Source organism: Spinacia oleracea, chromosome 5, assembly GCF_020520425.1.
Source record: "Spinacia oleracea cultivar Varoflay chromosome 5, BTI_SOV_V1, whole genome shotgun sequence".
NCBI classification, from domain to species: Eukaryota; Viridiplantae; Streptophyta; class Magnoliopsida; order Caryophyllales; family Amaranthaceae; genus Spinacia; species Spinacia oleracea.
Window position 1 is genome coordinate 94,224,215 of NC_079491.1, and position 12,389 is coordinate 94,236,603.

Here is a 12,389-nt window from a genome sequence, read left to right on the forward strand (position 1 = left end):
GAAAAAACCTCAAGTGCGGGCTCATTTTAAGGGGTTTAGTGCGGGCTTTTACATGTGCAGCACATGGCCTGCCCGCACTTGATGTTTCTCAAGTGCTGCCAAAATATTGGCAGCACTTGATATTTCAAGTGCTGCCAATTTGGAAAATGAGCCCGCACTTGACATATTTTGTGCCGCCAATTTTAGAATATGAGCCCGCACTTGATATATTTGGTGCTGCCAATTTTGAAAATGAGCCCGCACTTGACATATTTGGTGCTGCCAATATTGAAAATGAGCCCGCACTTGACATTTTTGGTGCTGCCAAATTTGAAAATGAGCCCGTACTTGACATAGAAATGAGCAGCACAAGCATAAAAATGAGCTGCACTTGGCCTATAAATGAGCCGCACTTGATCTAGATTTGTTGTATAACAATTTCCCTGCTACATATTACAATTGGACCACGCCACTGATTAACCTCCATACGTCATACAAAAAGTATCCAATTATATAGATAATTAAATTAAATAGTATATATTTGTAAATATGAAAGTCGATTACATTACAATTATATGAAAAACCAGCTAGCATCCATAATTTAAGATTCAATACAAGAAAATATCAAAGACAATCACTGGTAATGAAGTTTGCCAACATTTCTCGAACTTCATATATCTCCTCAAATATGAAAGGCCGCTTCCTCGGATTATTGAATACCTTAAAAAGATCAACCATAAAAAAAAATATACACTTTAGTTATATTATAAATAATGAATCGTACAATAAATTATGACTTAATTTGTTCATAATAAAGAAATAATGAAGCGTATAATAATAAAATTCGGTCCCAACTTTCATCTAATGAACTTAAATAAATATTTTAAAGTCATTCCATGTTTAATAAACTTAGTTTTATGTTTTAAAGACTCATTCTCACCATTTTGGTGAAGTTATGCACATTTAAGCTTCGTTAGTTCATTATCGGTCACGTTTTGACTAAAATGGCTAATTTCGGTCCCAACTTTCAACTAATGAACTTAAATGAGTATTTTAAAGTCTTTCCATGTTTAATACGCTTAGTTTTATTTTTCAAAGACTCATTCTCACCCCATTTTGGTGAAGTTATGCATATTTAAGCCTCGTTAGTTCATTATCGGTCACATTTTGACTAAAATGGCTAATTTTGGTCCCAACTTTCAACTAATGAACTTAAATAAGTATTTTAAAGTCTTTACATGTTTTATACACTTAGTTTTACATTTCAAATACTAATTCTCACCCATTTTGGTGAAGTTATGCACATTTAAGACTCATTTGATTATTATCGGCCACATTTTGACTAAAATGGCTAATTTCGGTCCAAACTTTCAACTAATGAACTTATATGAGTATTTTAAAGTTTTTCCATGTTTGATACACTTAGATTTATGTTTCAAAGACTCATTCTCACCATTTTGGTGAAGTTATGCACATTTAAGCCTCATTAGTTCATTATCGCACATTTTGACTAAAATGGCTAATTTCGGTCCCAACTTTCATCTAATGAACTTAAATGAGTATTTTAAAGTCTTTCCATGTTTAATACACTTACTTTTATGTTTCAAATACTCATTCTCACCCATTTGGTGAAGTTATGCACATTTAAGCATCGTTAGTTCATTATCGGTCACGTTTTGACTAAAATGGCTAATTTCGGTCCCAACTTTCAACTAATGAACTTAAATGAGTATTTTAAAGTCTTTCCATGTTTAATACACTTAGTTTATGTTTCAAAGACTCATTCTCACCATTTTGGTGAAGTTATGCACATTTAAGCTTCGTTAGTTCATTATCGATCACGTTTTGACTAAAATGGCTAATTTCGATCCCAACTTTCAACTAATGAACTTAAATGAGTATTTTAAAGTCTTTCTATGTTTAACATACTTAATTTTATGTTTCAGATACTCATTCTCACATACTTTGGTCAAATTATACACATTTAAGACTCGTTTGATCATTATAGGCCACATTTTGACTAAAATGGCTTATTTCGGTTCTAACTTTCAACCAATGAACCTATATAAGTATTTAAAACCCTTTAGATGTTTAATATACTTAGATATATGTTTCAAATACTCATTCTCACCTACTTTAGTCAAGTTATGCATATATGAAACTCGTTTGATAAGTATAGGTTACATTTTGACTAAAATGGTTTATTTCGGTCCAAACTTTCAACTAATGAACCTAAATGGGTATTTTAAACCTTTTACATGTTTATTAGATTTATTTAATGTTTCTAAAACTCATTTGTACCTACTTTAGTTAAGTTAGGCACATATATAAGGCTCGTTGATCATTATAGGTCATACCCTAGGGGGTGGGTTAACTGTTAAGGTGTCACGTGTCACATCTATAAGTTGGGTTAACACGGTTATCAACCAAATTCTAAATTTTTAGTTCAAAGCCTAGTTGAACTTTTGTTCACAAGCCACAATGAATATAGCCAAGACTGTCAAAACAAACAGAAACATCTTTCAGCGTATTCTTTCTTTTTTCTAACCTCCCCCCCCCCCCCCCCCAAAATCCAACACAAGACTAACTATTGCCAAAATATTTGGATAAGATAACACTGGAAGAAACATCATCGGTGAAAACACAACTCACCGGTGCTGAATTTGAACTCCGAGTCTTTGATGCCTTTGCCAGATGGGTCGCCTGCTTGAGCGTTCTCAACATTGGTTCCAATATCATCTGTACAAGAGAATCATTATATTAAGTATTTCCACAAAAAGATTTTTCTACTAGTGAATATCAAGTAATAATCTATACAAAGTACAATCAAGCAATAATCTATGCAAAGTACAAAAACACCCAGAGCATTGACACCATATATAACTTCCTAGGTTTGTACTGACACCATAGAAGGCAATACGTTCACTTACATGGTCATTACATGTACATAGAAGAAGAAAGGGGGGCAAGGAAGGATTAAACGGTTAATACTAAAGATTATAGTGTTCTGACAAGAATAATAATGGCTAGCATTCCAACACTCACCACAAATAAAAAGACAGGGTCTCCAAATTAATTCCAGCTTTTCTCTCGAGGACAGGCCTCCCTTGAAAATCATGTGCTCCATCTCCAGTGGTTAGTTTACAATTCTCTTCCTATTTATATGAAATACATATCAGGAAAAGACAAGTAATCCTTCAAAATCTGCAAGGAACTAGAGAGTCTAAACAGTAGACGTTTCCCATTCGATACTGGTACTTATTATTCGAGTAGCAAAGTTGATATTTAAAGAAATCTCAGCTGCAACTATCAGTGGCCAACAGGTATAAACAACAATTATGAATAACTCTTGATTAAGCTACTAGTAATGTTATAATTCAGTAGTTGGGCCATCTGCAAGACAGAAACTTTCCAAAGGACATTTAACTTGAGACTTTGACTACCTTATAGGATTTGATAATTATAAGCAGTCATTATTTGATTAAGAGACATCAAAAAGTAAAGTATCTGGATTAAATATGGTTACATATAGTATATATAAACTTAAAGTGCTCAGATACAGTTATAAACTAAATAATCTTAAACAATCAAGTTGCATTGCTGAAAAAACATATTAGATCAGTACCATATTTTACTTTGAACACCAAGATTACAAATTTTTGTTTCTAAGTAATGCCCAAATTTGAGAATTCTTTTAAGCATCTTAAAAACATTAATCACAATTATAGAAAGAGGAATTAACAACCAAGATACAGGAATGTCCACCTGTAAATGGATATGGCACAACAGAAGGTTAACTTGACAATGATGCAAGCTGGTTAATTCCTCTTTCGGTAATTGGAGGAGGCAATCAACATGTTCAATAATAAAGGAAGATAGAAATATTAATCTTACATAAACTTACGCAAAAGCATACTTCCAAGGATGAGAAGATTCCTGGTGACTCACCCGGCAACAAATATAAGGCCTTTCAAAGAGTTATGCACAGTTGTACGCTAACAGTGGCCTGCAAGGAATGTTGTTGGATTTCAGAGTCCAAGAGATAATCTCTTAGCTATGTGAATGAACAATCAGTGAATTTTCTGCAATTCTAAACAAACTGCACATGAAACAACATATAGAGAAATAACACTAGCCTAAGTTGAAAAAGAAAGATCAGATTTTTCAACAGAAAAGAGCAACATGCTCCCAGTAATTCAGTAAAGACAAAAACTAACAAACTCCCAATTAACTTGAAAATTAAAATTCAATCGAAGCAGATCAAATAATCAAATAAATTACTCATGATCAACAAAATAAAACATAGAAACATTAACGATTAACCAAAAATCAAAGCTAAATGTCAAAAATTGAAACAACAAAAGACTCCCTTAATCACATACAAGCTTAAATAAGCCAGACAGGCGAAATTTAGAAAATAAATATGAACCACTTAATACAAAATCTACAGTTTTGACGCTTCAAGTATTACGTCAAAAAAGAATTTTAAATATAGTATAAAATCATAGAAATGAAACCCAAAATCAAAAATTTCCAAAACAACCCTAAATTGTATATGTACGGAATGAGAGAAACTAAAGCAACCCCAAATTCCTATCTACGAAAATCAAGGGACTGGAACTTGAAAATTGGGCATTTATGAATTTAAGAACGAGACATTTTAGTTGGCAGCAAACTAGAACAAAAGCGAAAACGGAAAAAAGGAATTAGCTAACTGGTTAACCAGGTAACTAGTCACACCGGATTTTATTTTGGGAATACAACTCATATAGTTCTGATTTCTGTGGGATAACACATACTTGGGATTATTGTGGGAAGACTATAGTTGGGATTATAGTTTGAAATTTTCCTTACATTTTCTGCCAACTCTTTCCTGGAATTACACTGTCTAAAGTTCAAACTAGACTGTTATAACCACTTGAAGCTCCGCTAGAATTTCCAGAATCTACCTCCCGGTTTCTACACAAGCTAAAACTGACATACGTCACTACTCCCCCTCCTAAACAAGTGATATACAGCAAGTTTTTCCCTGTTATGACCAGAAGCACACTGCTGACTGTGTGATACTTGATGCTGTTATCATCTTATCATCATAAACTGTTTGTCTGATAAAATGTACCTTGAGCATTTTGTAGCCCATTATATAATACCTGAAAAAAGCTCAAATAGTCGTCCTTTCCTTGTTGCATTGGTGGCAAAAAGTTCAAACTACAACCCGTCTCTTGCACATTCAGTTGCAATTGTTCCAAGTCTTGAGCCTGCATTGCAAATAAAGTGAATCAGTGTTAGGAATTTGATGAGAAAAATAACATGAAAACATTATTATAAAAGGAAACAAAGATAAATAAGGTTTGCAGCAATTAAAATTAGAAAACGCATAAAACCTTGCAAATTTTGAATCTCGAGATACTACTCCTAGGCCCCCGGGAACTCCATCAATTCCACCCCTGGGAACTCCATCTATTCCACCTCTGTCTCCAACTCCCACCCTTTCTTCTCCACCTCCAGGTGCGTTCTAATAATTAGTTTGAGTTTTTTTATATTTCTAATAATTTTTTTGTAAAACATAAGACGTGTAATTAAGTCAGTTAATCTTGCAACTTTTGTTTTAAAGGTACTAATTCAACTCACAGCTTAACTCCATCGGCCCAAACACCAGGAAATTATGTACCATTCAACTCTTTAACAATCTTTAGACTGTATTATAATTTGTAATTCGACTCCATATTCAGATTTTTTTTAACATAGCAATTTTTGTTTTGAAGGTCCTAATTCAAACCCAAGTGTAACTCCTTCAGCCCCTACACCAGGTAATTCTTACTTTGTAAATTTCATTCAATGAATTTACTATGAATAAAATCAAGCTCTATCAACTACAATTTCTCTGCTACGACATGAGAAACTCACCAAATGTACAGTTGTATGTCTTCTATCATTCGAAGAACAAACCTGAAATAGTGAACACAATCGCAATTCGAACAATTAGAAAAAAGCTCAAAAAAATCAAAACAAAACCCTAAAATATCAATAGCTAAGAGAAATTAACAATAATTACAAAAAAAACACTAGAATCGAACTTTTTCAATGCAAATCATCAGAACAGAAACACGAATTGTCAAAAAAAATGGAAAAAAAATCGAAGAACAAACCTGAATTAGTTCGATCTGGAAGAAGGTAGAAGTAAAACGATCAAGCAGAGAACCTGAGAGGGGAAGGAGCAGCGGTGGTGGGGGAACAACAGCGGCGGCGCGATGACTCGTGCGGAGTGTGTTGTGAGTCTTGTGAATGTTGAATTTTGCGCGTAGAGAACAAGAGAGGGGAACGAGCAGAGAAACCAGAGAAAGGAAGGAGAGATAAGCGGGAAAATGAAAAATATTTTTGGGAAAGGAAATGTTTTTGGGAAATATTTTTAGGAATATTTTGTGCGGGTCGTTTGTAAAATGAGCCCGCAAGCTGCCAATTTTTTAAAATGAGCCCGCATTTGTGAAAATACATTTTTTCTTTTTTCTTTTATGCTCTCAAGTGTTGCCAATTTGCTAAATGAGCCGCACTCGAATGGAAGCACATGTCGATTTTTCTACTAGTGTTCGGCCGAACTAAGAGGAAAGTTCGGCCGAACATAATGCAGGTTCGGCCGAACCTGGGAAGAGACAGGAGCTACTGAGTGCGAAGTTCGGTCGAACAATAGGGGAGGTTCGGCCGAACATAGGTAAGTTCGGCCGAACTTTTGTGAATGTTCGGCCGAACTCTTGGGCTTAAATCTTCAGGCTGTCCTGCTTTGGTTCGGCCGAACACCTCTGAAGTTCGGCCGAACATCTCGAGTTTTTGACTCCTCCCTTCCACTTCGAGCTTTCCTTGGATGTCGTTGACTTCCATTGACTATTCCGTCCATTTTGCTTGTTTCCCTACACATTAACAAACCCGTGAAAAGCAAAAGCTTGACAAATATTAAGAAAAACAAGGCGAAAGGGCGGTAATTAGGGGAAAACCGAGTCAACTAACATATAAGAGCAAAAGGACTAAAATGAGCATAAAAGGGGAGGAAAACAAACAAAAACAAGAATAAAAAAGATACGAAATATTATCCTAGGAGTGACATAAATGTCACCCATCACTTTGTCACCTATTTGGAACTCTTCATCCCTACGCTTTAAGTCTGCGTAGCTCTTTTGGCGATCTTGCGCTGCTTGGATTTTGGATTGAATAGTCCTAACCTGATCATAGTGTCCTCTATCATTTGGGGACCTAGTACGACGGTTTCACTAATGTCACTCTAACATAGTGGACTTCTGCATTTTCGTCCATATAGGAATTTGAATGGTGCCTTTCCAATACTGGCATGATAGCTATTGTTGTATGAAAACTCAATTAGATCTAGGCTATCTTCCCATCCACCTTGAAAATCAATCACACAAGCTCTTAGCATATCCTCTAAGGTTTGAATAGTTCTTTCGGTTTGTCCATCTTTCGCTGGGTGGAACGTTGTACTCATTTTCAATGTGGTACCAAAGTTCTTCTGCACACTTTTCCAGAAATTCGAAAGCAACCTAGAATCTCTATCTGATACGATATCCTTAGGAACGCCATGTAATCTCACTGCATGTTTGATGTAAGCTTTGGCAAGTTGTTCCATCTTCCAGGTTTCTTTCATTGGTATGAACACTGCTGACTTAGTCAACCTATCCACCACTACTCAAATGGTGTCATTTCCACTTTTCGACTTGGGTAAGCAAGTGACAAAGTCCATTGAGATACAGTCCCACTTCCAACTTGGAATCTCTAAAGGTTGGACCTTTCCCTGAGGTCTCCTATGCTCAATCTTAACCTTCTGACAAGTCAAACATCTAGCCACGAGTTCAGCCACTTCATTCTTCATCCTTGGCCACCAATAGACCTTCTTCATATCCTTATACAGCTTGTCACCTCCCGGGTGAACAGAATATGGTGTATTATGACCTTATCTCATCAACGTTTCCTTTAGTTCACCACACCTTTGAGGTACACACCATCTTCCTTTATACCTCAAGCTTCCATCTTCGTGGATCTTAAAATCAATCTCCTTTCCTTGCGAAATCTTTTCCTTTATCCGCTCTAACTTAACATCACCAGCCTGATTCTCCCTGATTTCATCAAACACCGACGACTGGATGGTTAAGGCATTCATCATATCCTCAAGGCATTCTCCACTCACTATCTCTAAATTCAATCGCTGCATATCCTTACACAGCTCGTTAGCAACTACTAACGCATTCACACTATGGCTTGATTTCCTACTCAAGGCATCTGCGACTACATTGGCTTTTCCATCATGGTATTGAATGTCTAGATCATAGTCCTTGATTAACTCCAAACACCTTCGTTGGCGCATATTTAAGTCCTTTTGTGTGAAAATGTACTTCAAACTCTTATGATCCGTGAATATCCTACATTTCACACCATACAGATAGTGTCTCCATATCTTTAATGCAAACACTATGGCGGCTAACTCTAAATCATGGGTAGGGTAATTGGATTCATATGGCTTCAACTGCCTCGATGCATACGCAATCACTTTCCCGTTCTGCATCAACACACACCCTAAACCATTCTTAGAGGCATCACTAAATACATCATAAGTACCGCTCTCATCTGGCAAAGCTAACACCGGCGCGGTTGTCAATTGCGTATTTAAAGCTTGGAACGCCTCCTCACACTGGTCATTCCACTCAAACTTCGCTTCTTTCTTCATCAAGGTTGTCATTGGTTTGGAGATTCTAGAAAAATCTTGCACAAAGCGTCTATAATAACCTGCTAAATCAAGAAAACTCCGAATATCGGTTACACTCTTAGGTGTAGCACACTCACTAACAGATTTTATCTTTGCAGGATCCACTGCAACTCCTTCCTTGGATACGAAATGTCCTAAGAACGCAACTCTCTCCAGCCATAATTCACACTTCGAGAATTTGGCATATAACTGGTTGTCTCTCAGGGTACTCAACACTGACCTTAAGTGTTCCACATGATCCTCCTCATTCTTAGAGTAGACCAGAATATCATCTATGAAAACCACTACAAACTTGTCCAAGAATGCATGGAATACTCGGTTCATTAAGTCCATAAATATTGCAGGTGCATTGGTTAACCCAAAAGGCATAACTTTGAACTCATAATGACCGTATCTAGTCCTAAATGCAGTCTTTGGTATATCGTGCTCTGCGATTCTCAACTGATGATAACCTGACCTCAAGTCAATCTTTGAAAACATTCCCGCTCCTTTCAACTGGTCAAATAGATAATCTATCCTAGGCAAAGGATACTTATTCTTGATTGTGACCTTATTGAGCTCCCTGTAGTCTATACAGAGTCTCATACTTCCGTCCTTCTTCTTCACAAACAAGACTGGCGCTCCCCAAGGCGATGCACTTGGTCTAATATAACCTTTTCCTAGTAATTCCTCAAGTTGACCTTTTAACTCACTCATTTCTGCCGGAGCCATCCGGCATGGGGCTTTCGAGATAGGTGCAGTTCCGGGTGTTAGGTCTATGGTAAAATCAATTGGTCGATTGGGCGGCATTCCCGGGATCTCTTCCGGAAACATGTCCAGAAATTTACTCACCACTGCAATATCTCCTGGTTGCTCTTTAATCACATGGTCTAGGTCTCTTACGTTGCATAAGAAAACAGGGTTCCCTTTGTGTAGTAACTTCACGAGCTCCATTGCCGTGATGATTCCTACACTCCTAGGTTTCCCAAAACGGCGATACGATACAACCTTTACTTGACTAGACTTCAAGTGAATCTTCTGCTTCTCACAGTCAATCTTAGCTTTAAACATTGCCAACCAGTCCATTCCCAAAATCACATCTGAATCTCCTAACTCAAACTCAATTAGGCTAGACAAGAATATGGTCTTGGCTATGGTTAAAGGTACATCCCTATGGATCTTAGTGCATTTCACAATCTCACCGGTTGGTATCACTATGGGCACTTCAATCTCTTCAGGTTCTTTCAATCCTAACTTCTCTAAGATACCCTTTGATATAAATGAATAAGTCGCACCAGAATCAAATAGTACTTTAACTGAAATGGAGTTAATAGAAAAAGTACCAGCTATGACGTTAGACGAGTTTTCGGCTTCTTGCCTAGTGATCACATTCAGCTTTCCTTGGGCAACTCCCTTGTTAAAGACACCTCCATTGGCATTTTCGTTGGCATTACGGTTCCCATTCCGCTGATAGTTCCCTCCGGGCTTTCCATTACCCTGACCATGATTGCCATTGTTACCATTCTGGTAACCCTTTTGGTTTCCACCACTGTTCCCTCCATTCCGGTTGTTATTCTGATTGTTGTTCTGGCGGTTTCCTTGGTTGACTTGGTTGGGTTTCCCATTCTTGGCCCAACACTCAAATTCTCTATGGGCTAGCTTCTCACAAAACCTACAGACAACTTGGTGTCCATTACAGTCTCGACCTGGGTGATTAGTATGGCAACGTCTACACTCATAGACTCTCATTCCATTCCCTGTAGACTGATTCTTATCTCCATTGTTATTTTGGAAGTTGTTTCTGTTTCCACCCTGGTTTTCCCTGAACTGGAAATGGTTGTTTCCCTTGTTTTTCTTAAAGTTCCCCTGATTCTGCTGGCCACCACCTTGGTTTTGGTTACCAACATCTTTCCTCTTCTCACCAATTCCATTCTTCCTTTGCTGCGGGCCATACAAATGGGCAGCTTTTCCATACAGGGTGTCAAGAGATGTAAAAGTCTCTCCAGCAAGCATCAATTGCAAATCCATAGTCAATCCACTCTCAAATCTCTGAGCACTAAGCTCCTCCGTTTCCACCACTTCCGGTGCAAATCTAGACAGCTCTATAAACTTGAAATAGTACTCTGTTACAGACATCCTTTCCATTTTCAACTCGATGAACTCTTGGGCTTTCTGCTTCTTCAGATATGGTGGGTAAAACTTGTTCCTTAAGGCTACCTTGAATGATTCCCATCCAAATCCAGGTGTATCTCTCAAAGCATTCTCACACCTCTGCCACCACAAATCAGCTTCTCCCCTAAGGTAATACACAACAATATTAACCCTAAGGTTTTCTGGGCAATTGACAGCTATAATAAGCTTATCGAACTCCCTTAGCCAGTTCTCAAATATAGTTGGGTTTATCTCCCCTTGATACAAAGGAGGCTTACTTTGGGCCACCTTCTTAAACATCTCACCAGCTGGATCAACTCCATGGTTATTCCTATTCTATGCTAAGTTTTGCACTACTTCAGCTAGTTGCCTAACCACATCGGCAATCCCTTGGGTAGTCATTTTCCTTCTCCTGGATAAAACAAAAGACTGACTTTAACAACTGAGTTTGGACATTGCCTCTCTAAAACATTGCACTAGCTAGCCATACAATTAGTACACATACATGAAATTTTCGGACCCTAAGCAAGATAGGCGCCTATTATGGCCGCTTTCTCCCTTAGTCCGCATCACAAAGTTCAAGTGGTGAAAATTGAACCACCTTGCAAGTATAATTTCATTGAAGAAATACATGAAATTCTTTTGCGGTAATCGCTCAAAGAGAACGTAAACTTAAGATTGGAGGCAAAAGAAAGAATTCTAAACTTTATTACTTCAATGGGAAAATAATACATCCTTTGGATCGTACTTTATTTGAAAAAAACCACAAAACTGAACTACCAAAACCATAAATAGTAGTTTATTACTTCACTAAAATTTAAGCACTAGCTATTACATTAGGAAAGTCTCTAAATTGCTACTCTACTATCCAACCTCCTTCACAAATTGGTGAAGAGTGCTCATGGCCTTCAAAGTCATCAAAATCTTCCTCCGGATCAGACTCATACTCCATATCCTCATTATTCTGTTGTAGCTCACTGTTTACTTCATCATTGTTAGTCTCAGGTTCAATTTCTGTATCACTGGAGATTTCAATAGTAGGCTCAGGAATGATAGGATTAGGGTTCTCAATCTCAACAACATCATCATCACTATCCTCATCCATCTGAGTTTCTGTCTCATGATATAATCCTACATTGTGAACACTTGACACTATCTTACCATCCACAAAACATTCCTCCGCCAGCTCTATAACTGTGGTCATAATCTCCAAATCATATCTCCATCTACCATCTGGAGTGCCATACTTGTAGTAATTAGGAATACCATTTTCCATATGCATATCGCGGAATCGATTTTTAAGCTCTATGTATGGGTTCTTGGAAGGTAAGCAATGAATAAGCATCTCTTCCATAACATCTTTCTTCCTTAGTTCGGGTAGGTTCTTCACTGTAGCAAAATAATTGCAAGAAAATTCGATCTTCTTCACATAAATGTGTGGGGTTTCACAGTCTAACTTCTCTAGGTTTCCTAGGTTTGCGTACTTTGAAATCAACATCTTAAATCCTGAAAA

The 12,389-nt window shown here is 37.3% G+C and overlaps 1 protein-coding gene across 1 annotated transcript; it reads right to left on the reverse strand.

The window, feature by feature from the left end:
- Window positions 1-469: 469 nt before the first annotated feature.
- Window positions 470-12,080, reverse strand: LOC110795946 (uncharacterized). The gene is made up of 8 exons (XM_056829886.1): window positions 11,969-12,080; window positions 11,824-11,890; window positions 6,129-6,432; window positions 5,887-5,928; window positions 5,130-5,237; window positions 3,884-3,985; window positions 2,632-2,718; window positions 470-699 (listed from the first exon to the last, which is right to left on the reverse strand). The coding sequence occupies exons 1-6, from the start codon at window positions 12,078-12,080 to the stop codon at window positions 3,950-3,952; spliced, it is 669 nt and encodes a 222-aa protein (XP_056685864.1). The 3' UTR covers window positions 470-699; window positions 2,632-2,718; window positions 3,884-3,949.
- Window positions 12,081-12,389: the final 309 nt, after the last annotated feature.